General features: G+C 38.9%; 1 protein-coding gene across 2 annotated transcripts in view; it reads right to left on the reverse strand.

The window, feature by feature from the left end:
• Ppp2r5a (protein phosphatase 2 regulatory subunit B'alpha) overlaps positions 1-22,650 on the reverse strand; it is a 55,501-nt gene that overhangs the window by 12,815 nt on the left and 20,036 nt on the right. For both annotated transcript variants that reach the window (XM_070041540.1, XM_070041541.1), the window contains exons 2-3: positions 11,837-12,033; positions 9,076-9,177 (exon numbers count right to left, since the gene is read on the reverse strand). In XM_070041540.1, the coding sequence (XP_069897641.1) occupies positions 9,076-9,177; positions 11,837-12,033 (299 nt within the window). The remainder of the gene's footprint in view (positions 1-9,075; positions 9,178-11,836; positions 12,034-22,650) is intronic.

The following is a 22,650-nucleotide window of genomic DNA, read 5'->3' on the forward strand; positions in this document are numbered from 1 at the left end:
TTACAATATTGTTGAAAGATGTCAAATTACATAAAAGCTAGAAACAGTGACATTGCCAACAGAGTATGTAATTTAAGATGGTGACTGCTTTTGATCCTCACAGCAACATGTTTGTCCCCAGGTGGGCTTCTAACTTACTTACCTCAATTTCATCTCTAGGGTTCCTTAAACAGAGTCAGGAACCTTCAGATAAGAGGGGGCAGTTTTGGGGCTGGGAAGGTGGCTCAGCGGTAGAGCGCTTGCCTTGCATGCATGAGGCCCTGGGTTCGATTCCTCAGCACCATATAAGCAAAAAGAAAAAAGCCGGAAGTGGCGCTGTGGCTCAAGTGGTAGAACGCTAGCCTTGAGCTGAAGAGCTGAGGGACAGCGCCCAGGCCCAGAGTTCAGGCCCCACGACCGGACCCAAAAAAAAGAGAGAGGGGGCAGTGTTAAAAAAAACAATAAGAAAAACGAAACAAGTTTTCGAAAAAAAGACTGTAGTGTGAAAAAAATTAAATTGGAAGAGCCTGCCCTCTCTGTGTGTAGGAAACAACCAAACTCTGTTTAAGTACAGGGCTAAAAAAGAATCTTTGCACTACAGCACATAAACCAAGTGTGAGAAGGCCTTCTGTTTCCTGAGTGCCACCAAAGTGAATACCTGTCACTACAAACCAGAGTTAAAAGTATCATTGGGGCCAGGCACCGGTGGCTTACAGGGTACTCAGGAGGCTGAAATCTGAGGATCGTGGTCCAAACCATCCTGGATAAGAAAGTTTATGAGACTCTCATCTCCAATTAACCACCAGAAAACCAGAAATGGTACTGTGGCTCAAGTGCTAGAACACTCACCTTGAGCTGAAGAGCTCAGGGACAGCACCCAGGCCCAGAGTTCAAGCCCCATGACTGACAAATAAATAAATAAATAAATAAATAAAATTGGGTATGGAATAGAGGGGGAAATTGGGGGAAAGCAAAGGGAGTGCCATTGCTGAAGAAGCATTGTACTCATAACCTGACTTATGAAATTGTAACTCCTTTGTACAACTCTCCTTAATAACAACAAAAAAATACCCCAAAGTAACATTTGGGGCAGGGGAGTATGACTTAAGTGGTAGAGCACCTGTCTAGTAAGCATGAAACCCCAGTACAAGAAATAGAGTGCTCATGCACTAAGTAAAACCCACCCAAAAGCAATATGGACCTGAGTCCTATTATTCACTACAGAAAACACATTTTTTTACTTGAGTTGAATACAATCCTAAAGTTGACATTAGCTTTGTGATGTGAATAAATACAGTTGTTGGTTATGCTTTTCATTTCTGATGCAGTAAAGAGTTTGAGTTAAGGTGTTCTCATAGCTTTTCCACTCAAGGCTGGTGCACTCTTTTGAGCCACAGCTCTACTTGTGACTTTTTGCTAGTTAACTGGAGAGAAGAGTCTCTCAGATTTGTCTGGCTTTGATCCAGAATCCGTTAGAGCTCAGCCTCTTGAGTAGATCAAATACAGACTGGTGTCTGGCTAACAGGATCTTACTAGATAGCCCAAGCTGGTATGAGTTTGTGATCCTCCTGTCTCAGTCTCTGGTGTGCTGATATTACAGGTATGCACTACCAGGCCTGACTCAAACTGCGTTTGTTTAATGTATCTTTGCTCAACTAGACAAAGGTAGCAATGCATATAAGATTACCTAATCTTATTTATTGTACATTAAGGATGTAACAAGAGTTAGAAAGTTTTTATTTATGGATAATTTTTATAAACTAGCAACTAGCAATTCTGCTTTGGGACACAAACTGCAAAAATAAACAAGGCATGATGCAGAGTGCAGTCTCAAGTAGACTGTTAATGTCATTTTGTTGACAGGACCACTTATTCAGTATGTTTTCCTTTCCTTTTTCTTTTTTTCAGTACTGGGTTTGAATTCTGAGCTTTGTGCTTGCTAGACAAGCACTCTACCATCTTGCCTACAACTCCTTTTGCTTTAGTTATTTGAAACATAGGTTCTTCTCCCTCTCCCCCACCTCCTCTCCTCTCTTCTCTTGTCCCTCTCTTTTCTCTTCTCTCCCTTCTCTCCTTCCCTCTCTCCCTCCCTCCCTGGACTGGCCTTGAACCAGGATATACCTGATTTCTATCCCTCTCAAGAGGTTGGGCATAGCCAGGCGCTGGTGGCTCACGCCTGTCATCCTAGCTACTCAAGAGGCTGAGATCTGAGGATCGCGGTTCAAAGCCAGCCCGGGCAGGAGAGACCGTGAGACTCCTATCTCCAACAAACCACCAGAAAACCGGAAGTGGCGGTGTAGCTCAAGTGGTAGAGAGAGCGCTCGCCTTGAGCTGAAGAGCTGAGGGATAGCGCCCAGGCCCAGAGTTCAAGCCCCACGACCGACCAAAAAAAAAAAAAAAAAAAAAAGAGGTTGGGCTTACAGGTGTGAGCTATATACCTGGCCTTCAAGACCAGACTGGGTAATACAATGAGACTCTGTCTCAGATAACAAAGCTAAATACACACATAAAAAGAACTGAAAGGAAAATTGAAAACTACTCAAAATGTAAAAGCAATGAAACTATTTCTAAGTCTTATATATGGATAAAAATGTTTTTTTTAATTTCTGTATAATAATGTCCTGAATTAGGCTATGATCCCTATCGGTTTTTATTTTTGGCATATTCAAGTAGTTAAAATACAGAATTTGGCCAAAGGGGCTGGGAAGATGGCTCAGTGGTAGAGCACTTGCCTTGCATGCCTGAGGCCCTGGGTTCGATTCCTCAGCACCACATAAGCAAAAAGAAAAAAGCCGGAGGTGGCGCTGTGGCTCAAGTGGTAGAGCGCTAGCCTTGAGCTGAAGAGCTGAGGGACAGCGCCCAGGCCCAGAGTTCAGGCCCCATGACCAGACCCCCCCCCCAAAAAAAAACAAAAACAGAATTTGGCCAAAAATATACAAGATACTAGCCTATTTTTTTTTTCCTGTTTGGGAGTTTAAATTCAAGGCCTTGTGCTTGCTAGGCAGATGTTTTACCATTAGAGTTATATCCCCAGCCTCTTTTTTTGCTTTAGTTATTTCCCAGGTTGAATATTATATGTTTGCCTAGGCCAGCCTCAGATTGTGATCCTTCTATCTAAACTCTTCCATGTAGCTGGAGTCCCAGGCATGAACCATCATGCTCAGATGTCTGCACATCTGGGGGGGGGGGGGAGCGGCTCACAAACCCCAGGTAGGTCTCAAACTGTGATCCTCCCGAGATCTTCCTTCCAACAGCTCAGGGTTGTAGGAGCAAGCCACCATACCCTGAGATCTTTCAATTCCCTAAAATAGCTATTTCTAAAAAGGTCTACGATTTAGTACCATACATAATTTATTTTTTGTTGTTTGGAGATGGAAGGGGGCATCTATTATTACACTTCCTGCTCTAGTTTTGAACTCATGGCTTAAGCAATGCTCCAGCCTCAGCTTCCCAAGTAGCGAACCACAGGCATAAGCCACTGTATCTTGCTCTACATCATTATTTTTTATTAGCATGCATTAGATGTACAAGAGGAATTTCCCTGGGACGTATTCATACATGTATACAATGCATCCTGAGAAATCTCTCCTCCTTTATCATTCTCCCCTTCCCACTCCTCCTCCTTAAAATGACTTCAACAAGTTGAACTGTTCTATTGTCATACATGCAAATAAGCTACCATGACATTATCCTCCTTTGCCCTCTTCATTAGCCCTCTCCTCCCACTGGCATCTACCCCTTGCAGCTGTGTCTATTTTACTTTCCTGCCAGTATTTTTTTAGTGCATATTGATTTCATTTTTTTTTTTTTTTGTATGTCGTGGGGCTTGAACTCGGCTTAGGCGCTGTCCCTCAGCTCTTCAGCTCAAGGCTAGCACTCTACCACTTGAGTCACAGCGCCACTTCTGGCTTTTTCTGCTTATGTGGTGCTGAGGAATCGAACCCAGGGCCGCATGCATGCAAGGCAAGCGCTCTACCATGAGCCACCTTCCCAGCCCATGCATATTGATTTCACTATGGAGTTTCCTTATATATAAATTTGAATTGTCTATGACACTAAAATAATTAATAAAATTTTTACACAGTCTGGAATCTATTCCATGCTAGTACCTTTCCATTAGCTAAAACTTGGTATTCAGAAAATTATTGTTATATTGTCTTCAGCATGTAGAAAGAAAAGCACTTAGGAAAGAAAAAAATAATTTTAAACTGCTATGCAATAATAATAGATATGTACTAGAACATGGAAATTAAAAGACATCACCAGTCCCTTGGTACTGAAAACTACTTACCTACTTTCCTTTCTCCCTCCCCTCTTTTCCTCCCCTTCCTTTCCCTTCCTTCCCCCCTTTTCTCTCCTTCTCTTCCTCCCTCCCACCCCTACTCCCCTACTTTCTTTTTTTGGTAGGTCATGGAGTTTGACTCAGGACCTTTACTTAAGGCTAGTGCTCTACCACTTTGAGCCACTGTATCACTTCCAGTTTTCTGGTGGTTAGTTAGAGGTAAGAGTCTCACAGATTTTCCTGCCCAAGCTGACACTGAACCATGATACTCAGATCTTAGCTTTCTGAGTAGCTGGGATTATAGGCATGAGCCAATGGTACACTGCTTGAAAACATATCCCTTCTGTTCCTTTCTCCTCTATCTCTTTAGTCCAGTACTCATGATTATTTCCATTACAACATGAAAAGAAGTTAAAGAGGGATAAATTACAAATTATCGTTTTTTAGAAAATTCATGAAAAGGCTCAAGGAAATAAAAGTAATCACAAGGTTACTTGTGATTACTCTTCCTCCAACAACTAAATTCAAATTCCTAGCATTAGGATCTGATAAGCAAAGTATAAAATGTAAGCTGCTATGCAAAACAAAAATATCCAGGTGAATTAACTCCAAGCACATTTATAACAGGGGAGGAAACTTTTATGGATAAATTTCTTTTCCAGTGTGCTAATTTCTGAAATCTCAATAATTAGGACATCTTTAATATTACACTACAAAAAACTTAAAATGGTTAAGTATGTAGCTACAATGTATTAACAAACCTATAAATCATCTCGCTTACTTAAGTGTTTAATAGTTTCTGGTATCATTAAATATTTGTCAACTTAAAAAACTGCATGCCAAATTGTAGTAAATTGGAAGATTTGAATATATATTGAGGGCAGATGCCTTTTAATGAAGGAATCATGGATAAATGAAAAAAAATTTTTTTTCGGCAGTACTGAGGTTTGAACTCAGGGCCTTAGCTTGCTAAGCAGGTGCTTTGCCACTTGTGTTAGCCCATATCTCCCCTTTAAGCTTTAGCTAGTTTTCACACAGGTTTCATAAATTTTTCACTTGGTTTAAATAATCACATTTGGAAACAATCTGCCACCTCCTAAAACATGGAGAATCACTTTGTTTCAGGGAATTTAAAATACAACTTCAAATTATACCACTGAAAAAAATAGAAAGCATATTGTTTATTTGGCTGAATTTCCATGAACATATGAAAATATCCTAATGGAAAAATATATTTTCTTTTGGCCGTGGGGCTTGAACTCTGGGCCTGGGCACTGTCCCTCAGCTCTTCAGCTCAAGGCAAGCGCTCTACCACTTGAGCTACAGCGCCACTTGGAAAAATATATTTTCAAAAATAGTAAAACTATGGAGTCTCCTTCACTGTATTCAATGACATGATTAAAAAGTCACATCAGCTAATGAGAATTTCTATCTTTGAAAACCTTTACATGGTTAAATATAGTATCTCTAATTTTTTTATCAACTATAGCACAAAATGTCAGCTAAACCTGTGTACAGTTATATAAAAAATAATTTGCTATTTCAGATTTTCTAATTCTGTAAACTCTAATGTGCTGGTAAGTCTTAAAATTATTTTCAGCATTCACTAATCCAACACTGCTCTTCCATTTTATATGGATCTGTAGGTGCTAGACAGAATAAATTAAAAAACAATGTGGCAGACTATTGCCTAAAGTATCCTAAGTTGTATAGAATGCAGATTTCTCTCTTGATTTTAATTTTTGCAAAATTAAAACCCAACAAGCAAGAAGATGTGTTCCAGAGATGGAGTGGCAGAGTAAGCACTTCAGTGAACTTACTCTCCTATAAAAATAAAAGAAGCTAGTTGCTGGTGGCTCATATCTGTAATCATAGCTACTCCGTAGCTGAGATCTGAGGATCACAGTTCAAGAAAGTCCATGAGACTCTTATCTCCAATTAACCACCAGAAAACCAGAAGTAGAGCTGTGGCTCAAAGTGGTTCAATGTCAGCTTGGGCAGGAAAGTCTGTGAGACTCTTGCCTCCAACTAACCACCTTGAGCAAAAAGTTCAGAGACAGTGCACTGGCCCTGAGTTCAAGCCCCACAACCAACAAGAGAGAGAAAAAAAAGCCCAGTTCTGATCTCGCAAAATAAAGATTAATTAAGTAGATGTAAAGATAGGTCATGCAAGATGATCCAGTTTGAGGTGGAGAAAGAAACAAGAACAATGGAAATGAACAGAAATCATCCAGAGACCTATAGGAGAATATCAGTTGTAGCCACATAAATGGAAGTCCCAGAAAAGAGAGAAATAGGACAGAGAGAATATTTAAATAATGGCCTCAACAACTTAGTTGATAAAAACTATTAACTTACACAATTAACCAATCAAAACTCAACAAAGTCACGTCAAAGGGATCCACAACTAGATGTATCATAATCAAACTGATGACAGAGAAAACAAGTAGGAGGAGAAAAATGACTCTACATGCATTATGAAATCCTTAAGACAGTGAATTGCTGGTCATCAGAAAACATGAAGGCAAGAAGACAAGTGGGATGACAGCTCCAAAATATTTTCCTTTAAAAAAGAAGGAGAAACCAGGTTCATGTGGTGGCCCTGGTGGCTCACACCGACAATGCTAGCTACTTAGAAGGCTGAGATCTGAGGATCATGGTTCAAAGCCAGCCCAGGCAGGAAAGTCCCTGAGACTCTTTTTTTTTTTTGGGTCCGGTCATTGGGCCTGAACTCTGGGCCTGGGCACTGTCCCTCAGCTCTTCAGCTCAAGGCTAGTGCTCTACCACTTGAGTCACAGCGCCACTTCCGGCTTTTTCTTTTTGCTTATGTGGTGCTAAGGAATCGAACCCAGGGTCTCAGGCATGCAAGGCAAGCGCTCTACCACTGAGCCAACTTCCCAGCCCAGTCCCTGAGACTCTTATCTCCAATAAACCATCTGAACACTGGAAGTGGTGCTGTGGCTCAAGTGGTAGAGAGCTTGCCTTGAGCTGAAGAGCGCAGGGACAGCACCCAGGCCCAGAGTTCAAGCCCCCAACCAAAAAAAAAAAAAAAGAGAGAGAGAGAGAAAGAAAGAAAGCTGGGCACCAGTGCCTGTAATCCTAGCTATCCTAGAAGGCTGAGATCTCAGGATCACAGTTTGAAGTCAGCCCAGGCAAGAAAGCCCATGAGACTCTTACCTCCAATAAACTACCAAAAAGCTAGATGTAGAGCTGTGGCTCAAGTGGTAGAATGCTAGCCTTGAGTGCTCAGGCAAAGTACCCAAGCCCTCAGTTCAAGGCCAAAAATAAAAAAAGGAGAAATTTAAGACATTCCTAGATAAACACAGAGAATTTATCACTAGCAGTTCTGCCCTACAAGAAAAACTAAAGGAATTCCTTCAAGCTGAAATAAATGATACCATTGAGTATCTCGAATCCATAGAGAGAAATGAAGATTCCATGTGAATGTAACTATATAGATGAAGATAAAAGATGGTATGAATACTGTTATTGCTGGGGATGTGGCTCAGTGGCAAAGTGCCTGCCTAGCATGTATGTATGAGACCCTGAGTTCAAGCCTCAGCAGTGAGTGTAGGATACCCATGCACAGTTATTTGTAACTCTTTCATTTCCTCCTTTACAAGGCAATCACATAAAACAATTGAAAGACAGTTGGTGGGCATATAATGTACCAAGATATAACTTACATGACAATATCCCACACAAAGGCAAAGGCCACTAGCAAGACAGTCTCAAAAGCAAACAAGAAAAAAATATAGAAAAGAAAAAAGAAAAAGACAATTCAACAATAATAGCTGGAGATGTCAGTATCTCACTTTGAGCAGGACAGATCAAGATGAACAAGGTAACAGAACACTTGAACACTATAAACCAACTATGCCTAGCCTATTGTTACAGAATGCCCCACTCAAGGATAGAACACATTCTTTTCAAGCACATAGGCAACATTCTCCAGAAGAGAGTATATTAGGCCACAAAATTAAAAAAATATCGCACAAAATATTATTATCCCAAAATGAAATAAAATCAGGAACCAGTAATCTAAGAAAATTTATGAAAGTCATAAATAGGTAGAATTAGATAACATATGCCTAAATAACTAATGGAGATATTAGAAAATATTTTTAGAGAAGCAAAGACAACATATCAAAATTTATGGGAAATGAATATTGAAAGAAAACTTATACTTGAATGTTCATAACAATCCTAGGTCACAATAGCCAAAAGGTAGAAATAAGTCAATGCTGAATAACAAATAAATGAATAAAAACTGTATAGAGTATCCACAAAATGTAATAGTATTCACTCAGAAAAATAAAAGGAGTTACTGACTCAAGCTACAACATGGATCAACTCTGAAGACAAGTAAAGGAACATGAAAGATCATAAATTGTAATTTATCTAAAATATCCAGAATAGGAAAGTAGATCTCCAGAGACAGAAGGTAAATTAGTGCTTGTCACAGGCCTAGAGTGCTAGTTACAAAGGTGTTTTCATATGGGGTGATAAAAAGTTCTAGAATCAAACAGTGATGATGGCTGCACAGCATTGTGAATGTACTTTCTTTTTTTATATTTTTTATTGTAAAGTTGCTGTACAGAGGGGTTATAGTTACATGAATGTGAATGTACTTAATGTCACTGAATTATGTACTTTAAAATGGTTTAAATAGCCAATAAATGTATTTTGTCATAATAAAACAATAAAAATCATAATTCAGGGAAAATAAAACATTAAGAAAACACATTAAAAGGCAAAGACATAGAAACTCAATCAACACAATACTGCAATGTGAACATGCTTAGGTTCCATACTTGTATGTGAGGCCATGAGGCCTCAAGCGTGGGTTCATCCTCTTCTGGGTCAAAATCTGGGTTATCACTTGGAGGAAGAGTACGGAAGATGTTAGCACTGATCTGTAAAGAAAAGTAAATTTAGATTCATGTTCTCTGTTGTATAACTGAATTTAACAGTGGGAAATAACATGTCCTTAAGATCATGTTACTTAAGAAAAAAGTTAAGTTGTGGCTATAAATTTAGCTCAAAAACTTATAAATCTCATTAAGGTATAGTGACAGGCATTTGTTTCTGTCTTCTCTATCCAGTAATTCTCACTTCCTTAGCCCTCAAACTTCTGAAGATTACAGCTCACATTTAGATTCTTCTTCCTTAATTTATCAGTTTTTCTTAACAAATTTTGCTTAATATTAATGAGGGGAGGGGAAAAGAAGAGAAGAATCTGGGAAGAAAAAGGGCAAAATTTCTAATGTTTCCTGTTTCTAACACGATTCTTTGTATCTTTCCACATCTCTCATGTTCTATACCTATAAACAAAAAAAGTAATTATCAGCCCGGCACCAGTGGTAATCCTAGCTACTCAGGAGGCTGACATCTGAGGATCACAGTTCAAAGCCAGCCCAGGCAGAAAAGTCCATGAGACTCATCTCCAGTTTAACCACCAGAAAACCAGAAGTGGCACTGTGGCTCAAGTAGTAGAGTGCTTGCCTTGAGCTGAAGAGCTCAGGAACAGCACTCAGGCCCAGAGTTCAAGACTCATGACCGACCAAAAAAAAAAAAAAAGTAAATATCTCTAGTGTACATGCATAGTTGCACTGAGGAAGAGGAGGAGGTGTAAAATGCCTACACTACTATTACAGTTTAAACACTCCATGATTTTGTCTACTGCATACATTTTACCTACTCTGAGATTCTGCAAAGGCATTTCCCAATTTCTCTGAAATCAGGAACTGCTTTGAGATTCTTCATCTTAGATTCAATGAAACAGTATTTATAATGTCATCCTTTGCTTCCTTTGCCTCAGCACTAAGGTAACCATACATCCTTTCTTTCTAACAAAGATAAATTATACTCCCAATCACAATTGTGTGTGTGTGTGTGTGTGTGTGTGTGTGTGTGTGTGTGTGTGTGTGTGTGTGTGTGTGTGTGTGTGTGTGTGTGTGTGTGTGTGTGTGTGTGTGTGTGTGTGTGTGTGTGTGTGTGTGTGTGTGTGTGTGTGTGTGTGTGTGTGTGTGTGTGTGTGTGTGTGTGTGTGTGTGTGTGTGTGTCCCTGAGCTTTTTAGCTCAAAGCTAGCACTGTACTACTTGAGCCATGCTCAACTTTTGTTTTTTTGGTAGTTAATTAGAGATAAACACCAATTTAAGATTAGAGTCTACTATTTTCCTGCCACGCTGGCTCTGAATACTAATACTGAGATTGCAGCCTCCTTATCATTCGTAGCTAGGAGTACCCTCGTGAACTATGGCCCAACCCACAATTCCTTTAAAAATGAACAGACTGACATACCAAATACTTTCGTCTGAGAGATTTGAGGCAAACTATTTGAAGAACAGAGAGCAATGTTTGATAGTACAAACAAGTTTCCAAATATTTTATGAAATGGCACCTGGGGTAGGCAAATAATTGCTAATATTATTACCATAGTCATAACTCATATGAAGCAATAAACTTAGAATTCCATTAGTTAGAACTCAAAAGCCAGTGTTAAGGGTAAAATTGATCAGTGGTTTGGACATCAACTTCTCAAAGAGAAGCAGAAGGCTGTAAGTAGAATTTGAAAAGGGAAAAATATCTCATAATTGTTATCAATAAAAGTTAACTTTATAGGCACCAACAAAGTTATCTGTATGTAACAAGTTTCAAAGTATAGGATTCCTTTCAAACCCGATTTCCTAGCTTTTTACTAGTCTTCTCTTCCTCCTGTACAAATTTTCTCTTAGTGACTACTCACCCTTACATCTGTCAATCTGAATAATATTGAGCCTATATATTTCTCAACATCTAAGTTTAAGATATGCACTATCCCATACGGTAGTCATGGAAGTGGAGGAGTGGCTCAAGTGGTAGAGCGCTAACCTTGAGCAATAAAGCTCGGGGACAGCATCCAGGCCCTAAGTTCAAGTCCTAGGACTGGCACAAAAAGGAAAAAAAAACTGCTTTAAAAAATATGGCAAGGGCTGGGAAGGTGGCTCAGTGGTAGAGCGCTTGCCTTGCATGCTTGAGGTCCCGGGTTCGATTCCTCAGCACCACATAAGCAGAAAGAAAAAAGCCAGAAGTGGCGCTGTGGCTCAAGTGGTAGAATGCTAGCCTTGAGCTGAAGAGCTGAGGGACAGCGCCCAGGCCCAGAGTTCAGGCCCCACGACCAGACCAAAAAAAAAAAGAAATATAGCAAGACATTATGTTGGAAATGAACTTTACAACTTGGAGAAGAGGGGAGTCAGGAAAGGGAAAGTGGGAGAAAATGAGGGGAGGGAGTAACACTGTTCAACAACCATTTCCTCATTACTCATGTAACTGTAACCCCTCTGTACATAAACTTTATAATACAATTAAATCAAGTTTTTAAAAATGTTAGTAAATTAAAAAATTTGGTAGCCACCTACCACTGTGGCTACTGAATGTCCTATAAGAAACAACAGCATCAGTGAAATGGAGGACTCTTTTTTGAGTATGTTAATTACTGTACATTTATTTTAGATCAGTGTCAACTCACAATTACAACTCAGATCTTACTTTAAATTTATATAAATCTGAGAACTATGTGTCCAGAGGCTTACCATTTTTACTATATCAGAATACGCTGATTCAACAATTACACCACGATTAGTTGAAACATACTCAACCAGTTCATTCAGTGTTGCTCTTTTAATTTCTTTGCTCTTCAAGTCTGAAACAGAGTCCATGAAATCAAACAGTATACAACACTGCTGCAACTTCTGACAAAAAAGCTCTTGTTGTTCATTTGAAGTAGCATCTGTAAATAAAAACAGTGAAAAACTTATAAATAGCCAATACAAAGTTTACCTTTATACATCTGTTGATTTTGCAAAAGACACTCACATACATAAATCTCTCAATCACCTATGATAAATTCACCCATCAAATTCTGTCATCTAAGAATTTTTTATTGGATTCTTCTCATTGCTCACGTAATTTTTTATCATTGATTTCTCGTTCCTTCCTTGACATTTCCACCATGGTTTCAGCCCCTTGCTGAAACTAGACTAGGACGGGCACAAAAAGGGGGAAAAAAATGCTTAAAAAAATATGGCAAGATACTATGTTGGAAATGAACTTTACAACTTGGAGAAGAGGGGATTCAGGAAGGGGAAAGTGGGAGAAGATGAGGGGAGGGTTAAGTAACGCTGTTCAACAACTAGAGCAATGACATCCTCATTGTTCCTCCTAGGTCTCATAACCACTACCACTACTGACTTATCTTCCACATTACTTAAAAAAGCTAAAATCCTGTTAAAGTTTAAATCAATATGATCATACTTAACATGTATTTGTAGGTTATCCTCAATAATTAAAGAGGATGAAGCCCAAGCCCTTCTGTATACAAGTGTAGAAGTCTACTAACACACTTTGTGGCTTGCCTCTTAGCACTCTGGGGAACTACACCCTCCCTGTGGTACCCTGAACACTGCATGGTGCTTCCTTGGCCTAGAATGCCCATCTTCCCACATTCCTGGGAGCTTTATCTGGGGTTTGTTTTGTTTTGTTTCAGTACAAGTCCCTTGCAGTTTTCCTAGGACACTAAAGATAATACTAGTGGCTAATCCATTTTTGCCTTAAGGGATTTTTAAGTACACATCTCTATTGTAGTATTTATTGTGTGAGAGATGCTTTCCTACTTTCAAGTAAGAAAGAAAACATAGCCAGGGGCCAGGGGCTAGGGGCTCAAGCCTGTAATCCTAGCTACACAGGAGGCTGAGATCTGAGGATCATGGTTCAAAGCCAGCCTGGGCAGAAAAGTCCTGCGACTCTTATCTCCAATAAACCACTAGAAAACCAGAAGTTGTGCCTTGAGCTGAAGAGCTGAAGAGCTGAAGGACAGCGCCCAGGCCCAGAGCTCAAGCCCCTCGACCAGCAAAAAAAAAGAAGATATAGGGGCTGGGAAGGTGGCTCAGTGGTAGAGCGCTTGCCTTGCATGCTCGAGACCCTGGGTTCGATTCCTCAGTACCACATAAGCAAAAAGAAAAAAGCCGGAAGTGGTGCTGTGGCTCAAGTGGTACAGTGCTAGCCTTGAGCTGAAGAGCTTAGGGACAGCGCCCAGGCCCCGAGTTCAGGCCCCATGACTGGACCCAAAAAAAAAAAAAAAAAGAAGATATAAAGCATAAAAGATGTCATTAAAATATAAAAGGTACTGCCGTCTACTGTGTATGAATGTGTGTATATGTATGTGTATATACACATATACATATACAGCTATTCCAAGATATGTGACTGCTTCATCTAAGAACATTCTTTGTACTAAGTTTCTTAGGAGCTCAGGTGTAGCAGATGTGAATTGTGGACCAGATTGCAAAAGGTTAAATGAGTGAGAAGAGAGGAAGCGACATCATTTTCTACTTACTGACTGGCCTACTTATAGATTTAAGACATGGAACATTTTTATAAAGGTCAAAAACATTTGTAATAGTAGTTATCCTAGAAGGAAAAAAAGATTTTGTCCTTAAAAATATGGAATATTTTGTGCTTATAGGTGTTTATTTTCTTATAAGAGAAAAGGCATGGGCTGGAAAGGTGGCTCAGTGGTAGAGTGCTTGCCTTGTATGTTTGAGGCCCTGGGTTTGATTCCTCAGCAAAAAGAAAAAAGCCAGAAGTGGCGCTGTGGCTCAAGTGATAGAGAGCTAGCCTTGAGCTGAAGAGCTGAAGGACCGGACTCCCGCCCCCCACCAAAAAGAGAAAAGGCAGAAAATATTCTTAGGTGGTTGGAGAAAGTATCAGTCTAAACTAGGTACCAACGCTCATACCCATAATCCTAGCTACTCAGAAGGCTGAAGATTACAGTACAAATCCAGCCTGGGCAGAAAAGTCCAAGAAACTCGTCTCCAATTAACAACAAAAAGCTGAAAGTGGAATTGTGTCTCAAGTGGTAGAGCACTAGTGTTGAACAAAAAAAGCTCATAAATAGTGCCCAAGCTCTGAGTTCAAGCCCCGGACCAGCGTTAATAAAACAGTAACAGTCTATCCACTTTGGTTATATTTTATATACATGAGTAACCACTTGAGAGAAAAAGAACACCTAAAAAAATCTGGTTTTGAAGTATAAGGAGTACTTATCACTTTATTCATCAGCTTTTCCATTCTAAGAATGAATGCAATGAAGACTGATATATTCAAAAAAGTTCCTGCCTGGCCAATGTCTTGCACTAAAACCACATTTTTTTAAATTTAAATTTTATTTTATTTTATTTGAGAACATACTGTACAGAGGGGTTACAATTACATTGGCAGGATAATGCATACATTTCTTACCAAGCATTGCAGCCTCCTCCTTTGTTTACCCTTCACCTCCCTTCCCAGCCTCCCCCCTCCCCCCCCCCCCACACCGACATTGTAAAGCTTGCTTTGACATGACATTTTGTAATTCTCCTTGTTGCAACAGGTCCACCTGAATCCTTAAACGACTTGTTTGTCCCCATCTCCTCCACATGTTATACTGACATCAAATAAAGTGAAAGCGGAGGTTACACTGTGGGGGAGGGACATACAAAGCAACAAAGAAATAATCTTATAAATGCGTTAGAAACACATGCATGAAAGAAACGAAAACATTAAAATACATATTTAAGGGTTCGTTTTCCTAACATCACATTATCTGACCTTTTCCGCTTGACTCATACCTATACTAGATATTGCAAATAAGGGAAACCATGGGACCTATGTTTCTTTGGGCCTGGCTTACTTCACTTAATATAATTTTTTCCAAGCCTTTCCATTTCCTAACAAATGGGGAAATGTCATTCTTTCTGATGGAGGCATAGAATTCCATTGTGTATATATACCACATTTTCTTGATCCATTCATCTACTGAGGGGCTTCTGGGTTGGTTCCATATCTTAGCTATGGTAAATAATGCTGCAATAAACATAGTTGTGCTGGTAGCTTTAGTGTGGTCTTGTTTGTAGACATTTGGGTAAATGCCCAAAAGTGCGATTGCTGGATCATAGGGGAGATCTATGTGAAGTCTTTTGAGGAACCTCCATACTGCTTTCCAAAGTGGTTGAACAAGTTAACCACATATTTTTTAAGTGACTATTTTCACTACATGGATATTCTACTTGACATCCTCAATGTTTTTATTTATATGCTACAGCTTTTTCACCTGAAAGTCTCTCTGCAATAAAAACTGTCTCAGCCACTAGAATTTTATTTAAAAGTTTGAAAATAAAAACATCTTTGGAGATATACAAGTTCACAGGAAAAATTCCATATATTGTACAGCAACTTGAGTTGTGGATGTTGACAGAGTAAGTGTTTAACAATATTCCCTGAGTACTGCATACAATACTAAAGCAGTGAGAGAATAGTATGCATTCAGGATAAACTATTTTGAATGTTGATCTTTTCTTGGCCTAGAAGTTCAAGGCACAAACTCTCTCACAAGGCAGAAAGTCAAAGTTCCTAGTCAGTTATGTGATTACAAGGGTGAACGACCAATTCCCTATAGTGTTTGTGTTGTTAACCAATTATGTTTGCATTAGATTAGATATATTAAATGTATTTTTTATTTACTGGAATTTTTTACTTAAGATGAGTTTGTTGGGATATAACCCAATCATAAGTTGCAGGTTTACTTAACTGATGGGCATCTATTTTTTTTTTCCAGTTGGTCATGGGGCCTGAACTCTGGGCCTAGGCGCTGTCCCTCAGCTCTTCAGCTCAAGGCTAGCGCTCTACCACTTGAGCTACAGTACCACTTCTGGCTTTTTTTTGCTTATGGGTGCTGAGGAATTGAACCCAGGGACTCATGCATGCAAGGCAAGCGCTCTACCACTGAGCCACCTTCCCAGCCCCTATTTTTAATGGACATTAATTTTGTCTAAAATATTTAAGTGACTAATGTACATGTGAAATGAATAAATATTTAAGAGACAGTGAATTTCATTTAACTCAAGGGAAAAAAACTTTACTCCTACACATAAACTTGAGAGTATATTTTGATCTCACTAATTACCAAAAGATCAATTGAAATCACTAACTACTATGAATGTATCACATTCAACAATTTTAAATTTCTTATTTTTATGTTGCTTTGGGAAACCTGATCACAACCTTAAGAATATTCCATAATGACCTGCAATATCAATTCATTCCTTCAGTAACAACATTAGAGCTGATGACTTATTAAAAGCACTCTTCTACAAAATCCCAATGAGGAAGCTGCATGAAAGGTATAATCAAGGAATCATCTCAAAAGAAAAACAGATGTTCTTAGCTTTTATAAAATACATAATTAAACTTGGCTGGAAGATGTTTTTAAATATATTTAGCTACTTACCATTTTATTATGCCTACTATTTGATCTCACTAAAGAGGCTGTGCCACCATAAAAAAAAAATCCCTACATAGTGTCAAATAGAGGAGAAGCTAGACAACTCTGGGGAAATGAGGGACTTCATCTTTGAAGGATTATAAACACATCTTTTAAAACTCCCCAAGTCCCTGTTAGGGCTCCTATATGCTTAAGTTTTTAATATCTGTTCCACCCATAATTAGGGAAAAGATACAACTTGAAGCTGTATGTGACTTATACTTTAAGATCCTACTAATGGATCACAACTAGTTAAACAAACCGGAGTGTACTGCATGTATGGGTATTATTTTACACAAGTGTGTATAGTCAGTTGTGAAGTATGTATAGCTTGTTGATATTGCTCTACCATATGTAAAATTTATAAGATTGAGGGCTAGGCATATAATAATAGAGTGCTGGCTCAGCATGTGTGAGGACTTGAATTATCCTCAGCACCACAAAGGATTAAAAGAAATACTATATAGTATGCTTAAGGTCATAAAGTGTACGTGTGTGTGTGTGTGTGTGTGTGTGTGTGTGTATGCATGCATGCTTGGATTAAATAGCTATCTATCTATCTATCTATCTATCTCCATATATATGCTTGGATTCCAACAACTTAGAATATAAGGAGAATGACAATACTATCTTTAAAATATCAAAAGTTCTTTAAAAGCTGCATTCCAGCTAGGCAACAGTGCCTCATACTTTTAGTCCTCATACCTTTAATCCTTCAAGAGATTCAGATACAAGGATTGTGGTTCAAAGCCAGCCTGGGTAGAAAAGTCCATGAGATTCTCATCTCCAAATAACCACCCAAAAAAGCAGAAGTGGAGGCCTTGAGCCAAAAGTTCAGGGACAGTGCTCAGGCACTGAGTTCAAGTCTCTCAAGACCAGCACCCTGCCCCCCACCCTCAAAAAGTTTCATTCCAGGCTGAATTCTTTTATTTCTTCTGGTTATGGGGCTTGAACTCAGGGCCTGGGCTGTCCCTGAGCTCTTTTGTCAAGGCTAGCACTCTACCACTTTAAGCCCCAGCACTACTTCTTGGTTTTGAGCTGTTAACTGGAGATGATTTAAGAGCCTCAAAGGAACTTTTCTGCCAGGGCTGGCTTTGAAACGCTAGCTTCAAATCAGGATACTCAGATCTGGATTACAGGTATGAGCCACTGTTGCCTGGCTCATTCAAATACTGTATTCTAAATTCTTACTCACTTAAGACATTCATAGTACATATTAATTAAGAATGGCCATTTTATTTCTTCTCAATCCCTCTAGAATGACAGTAGATCAAAAAAAAAAAAAAGGAAGATAAAAACAGGCACTTAAGTAAGACATTTCCAACCATTTTCTGGAAAAGTCAAAGGAGGAAGTAGTTGACAAAACCTAGACAAAAGTCACAAAGGAGATTATAAATTCTCTCAGAATTGCAATTAGTTCAAGATTAGAACTATCTAGTGAAACAAAGGAAGTGATTAAGACCTGCTGAAACAGTGGAATTAAATAGAAAGAGTCTACCAGCCCATTCTAGGAGGGAGTACAGCATCCTGTTTTACTCTAAGTAAAACAAAATAGTCAATATAGTCCCATCCAATTCCTAAAATGTTTCTTTTGTTCATTCATACATATTAATGAAAAATAAAGGACCAATATACATTCAAGGAAAGCCTGTAACAAGAAAGAAAACCAAATAAACAGGGAAAAAATAACCAATGATTTAGCACATCACTGTGAAAATTCAGATGTCCATTTAAAAAGATTAGAAGTTTCTCAGAAGAAAAAAAAAAAAGTCGGGCACACAGTGCTCACATCTGTAATCCTAGCTATTCAGGAGGCTGAAATCTGAGGATCACGGTTCAAAGCCAGCCCGGGCAGGAAAGTACGTGCTACTCATCTCCAATAAACCACCACCAGGAAACTAAAAGTGGCACTGTGGCTCAAGTGGTAGAGCACTAGCCTTGAGCTGAAGAGCGGAGGGACAGCGTCCAGGCCCAGAGTTCAAGCCCCATGCAACCAAAAAAAAAGTTACCCACAAAAAATCCAAAGGTAGGTAGCCACCAGACTTCTTAGCAGGAAAAGTCATGCTATAAGATAATATACTTTGAATGCCAATCTACAACTCTGACACTAGCCAAACAATAAAGGCTTAGTGGATGCTGGGCAGAGTTATGGGAAACAGGACCGAGGTACCGCCTATCCTGAGTGTTCATGGTTTTTCCTCAACAGCAGTTTCCTTCAAACCACATATTCTCAGATACCAAGGCTCTACTGTAGAATCAAAAAGGAAAAAAGGAAAAACTGAAAAGGAAGGAGGATATGAATAGAAAAATATTTTCCCACTGATAGCAATGAATTATACCAGAAAGCACTGTGCTTAATTTATGTCAAAGGTATATATAAAACGTGTAAGAAAAAACATTATACATATTACACACATACATATATATCCATAGGGCCTGGCACTATTTGCATTGTCATACTCCACTGATGGGATTCGTAACCTTAGAATTTACCAAGCATGAGGAAGGACAGGGTCTTTCAACTCAAACAATGGAAGCTGCATCTCACTATAGAAATGTCATGGAATGGGAACTAACTTTCTCCTCGTTAGTTAGTTCATGCTCAATGGAGAGTAAAGTTACTTGCCCAAGAAGCCTGCTGTTCATGATGAATTTCCAATGTCAGAATCTATTCTATTTTATGCACTGATATATCTTAAAAATTATATAAGTTCATTAAGTGATAACAAATAACCAATGTGAGCTGGGCATTGTGGCACAATTATAATCTCAGCACTCAGGAGGATTTTGGCAGGAGAAATCTAAGTTCAGGTTAGCTTAGGTTACCAAGAGAAATCCTGTCCCAGAAATAAACAAATAAATATAATTAATTTAGGATGAGAAAACTTCCCCTATAAACTAATTAGTATAAAAATAGTAAATAAACTAAACTAATCCTGATTATGTGGTTCCTATAGGTAGATCTATAGAAGTCAAATCATAATCAGATTGATTCTGGTATATATACTTTCTGCTGCATAAAATAATTACTGCTGCTTGAGTAGAGGACTCAGGACATAGCAAGAACAGTGTGTCTTTGCTCCATAATGTCTAAGCTTAGCTAAGTGTTCCTGTGAAGCCTACCTAAATCACTTGTGTGTCTAGCAGTTGACTCTAGCTTTTGGCTCAAGGACTAGCTGAGGACCATACCAACACTCCCATATGTGACCTCTCCATGTGGTCTAAAATTCCTCATAGATATTATGACTAAATTTCAAGGGCAAGCAATCTAACAAAAGACAAGCTTTTTATGAAGAAAATTGTAAAACTTTCATGAAATAAAGACAAATCAAGATTTATAATATTTAGAGGTAATAAGAGCCAACATCTTCCCTAATGAATTCAGGCAAGGAATGCAATTTGGATCAAATTCTTTTTTTTTTGGTCAGTCTTGGGGCTTGAACTCTGGGTCTGAGCACTCCCTGCACTCTTCACCTCAAGGTGAGAGTTCTACCATGTGAGCCACATGGCCACTTCTGGTTTTATTGGAGATAAGAGTCTCATGGACTTTTCTGCCCAGGCTGGCTTTGAACCATGATCCTCAGATCTCAGCCTCCTGAGTACCTAGGATTATAGGTGTGAGCCACCGGTGCCTGGCTGGATCAAATTCTTAACACAATATTTTGATGAAACCAAACAGTCGTTCTTTAAAATTCAACTGGAAAAATAGAGCCAAGAACAGTCTAGATGATTTTTTTTTTAAGATGAAGAAGCAAGGGCTGGGAAGGTGGCTCAGTGGTAGAGCGCTTGCCTTGCATGCCTGATGCCCTGGGTTTGATTCCTCAGCACCACATAAGCAAAAAGAAAAAAGCCAGAAGTGGCACTGTGGCTCAAGTGGTAGAGCGCTAGCCTTGAGCTGAAGAGCTGAGGGACAGCGCCCAGGCCCCTTGACGGGACCCCCCCCAAAAAAAACCCAAGATGAAGAAGCAAAGACTCATTTTATCCTGTTAAGTAATTAAAACTACATGGCATGGTACAGAAATACACAAAGACCACTGGGAGTATGGGGAATAAGGCATGTAAAAGCAGGCTGATGTGCACTGGTAGAATGTTAATATATAGCAGAGTTGTATACCAAATGTAGGGCTGGTATTTTTTTTAAATAAGCAGGGAATTTTTCATTTCAATATTCTGACTATAAAAATAAGATTATATACTTCTATCACATACAAAAATTGCAAGAGAAGTAAATATGAACAATAAACCTGTAAAGCATTTAGTTTTATAATCAACAAAGGACTTCGTAACCAAAATGCAGAAAGGAACATCTAAAAATAATAAAGACAAATCTACAGGGAAAAAAGGGTAATAATACAAAAAATGACCAAGAGACATGAAAACACACTCAAGCACAGTAATAAAAGGCAAATGTATATAAACTATATATTAATTTATCCATCAAATATCATATATCATTTTATAGACACTGGCTAAAGATGATAAAAATGTGATAAGACTTTCCCACCACTGTAGATGACTAAAAACTGGATAAAATACACAAAACAGATGCTGGCACTCCAGGATCATGAAGCTAAGAGAAGGAAAACAGAAACACTCAACATCAGCTCTATCTGGCAGCACTTTCCAGATGGACTTTTTTTTTTCTTTTTTTGGGGGGTCTGGTCATAGGGTCTGAACTCTGGGCCTGGGCGCTGTCCCTCAGCTCTTCAGCTCAAAGCTAGTGCTCTACCACTTGAGCCACAATGCTACTTCCGGCTGTTTTCTGCTTATGTGGTGCTGAGGAATCGAACCCAGGGCCTCATGCATGCAAGGCAAGCACTCTACCACTGAGCCAACTTCCCAGCCCCTTTCCAGATGGACTTTTAAAGCCCAGGGTTGAGACATTTCAAAAGAACAAGCAGCCTAGCAGGAGGTTGGTGGCTTATCCTAGCAACTCATGTGGCTCAGATCTGAGCACTGTGGTTCAAAGCCAGCTCAGGCATGAAAGTCTGTGAGACTCATTTCCAATTAACCACCAGAAAACTGGAAGTGGAGCTGTGGCTGAAAGTGGTGGAGTGCTAGGCTTGAGCAAAAAAGCTCAGGGACAGCACCCAGGCCTCGAGTTCAAGCCCCCAAACAGACAAAACAAACAAACAACAACAAAAACCAAACAAGTAGTGTTTCTGAACTATATGGACAGAGAACTACTAAAACAACTGGAATTTACTAAATACTAAAGATATATACCGAACTATACAGCAAGAAACTATGTGTCTATATTAAGGTGAAAAATCTATTTTTCTCTTCCTTTCCTTTCCTTTCCTTTCCTTCCTTCCCTCCCTTCCTTTCTTTTTGCTAGTCCTGAAGCTTGAGCTCAAGGCCTGACCGTCCCTGAGCTTCTTTTGCTTAAGGTTAGCATTCCACTACTTGAGCCACAGCGCCATTTCTGGCTTTTTCTGTTTAAGTGGTACTGAGGAATTGAACCCAGGGCTTCATGCATGCTAGGCAAACATTCTACCACTAAGCCACATTCCCAGCCTGATATTTTTCTTTTATTCTATCTATATAGTGAGTTATTTTTAAATGTAAAACAGCACTTATGTTCTTGGCATAAATTCCCCATAATTACGAAGTATCATGTTATTTATATACTTTAGAATTCAATTTATTAGTATTTTATATAAGATTTTTAAATCTTTGTTCATAAGGGACACTATTCTGTGAGTTTCTTCTCTGGTAAATGTCTTTTCAATCAGACATAAATCAATTGAAATTTTTGTTTGTTCTTTTGCCAATTTTAGAAGCAGTTCAGGGAATTTTCCATTTCCTCTAAGATTCCAAATGTATTTGCATTCATTTATACCTATAAACTATGCAATTGTAGATAAAGGTCAGTACTAATTTTTTACCACACAACAAATTAAAACTGTAGTAGCCCAAAAAGTCAAACTTGCAACAAGATAAGCAGTTTTTCATAGACCTGCTCCCCAAGGAAACAAATGTGATTCATTCTTGCTTTCCCTCACATTCTTTCCTTTCTCTCTCCCTTCTTTCCTTACTATTTATTTA

This window comes from Dipodomys merriami, unplaced genomic scaffold (assembly GCF_024711535.1).
Source record: "Dipodomys merriami isolate MVZ:Mamm:240054 unplaced genomic scaffold, mDipMer1.0.p SCAF_31, whole genome shotgun sequence".
NCBI classification, from domain to species: Eukaryota; Metazoa; Chordata; class Mammalia; order Rodentia; family Heteromyidae; genus Dipodomys; species Dipodomys merriami.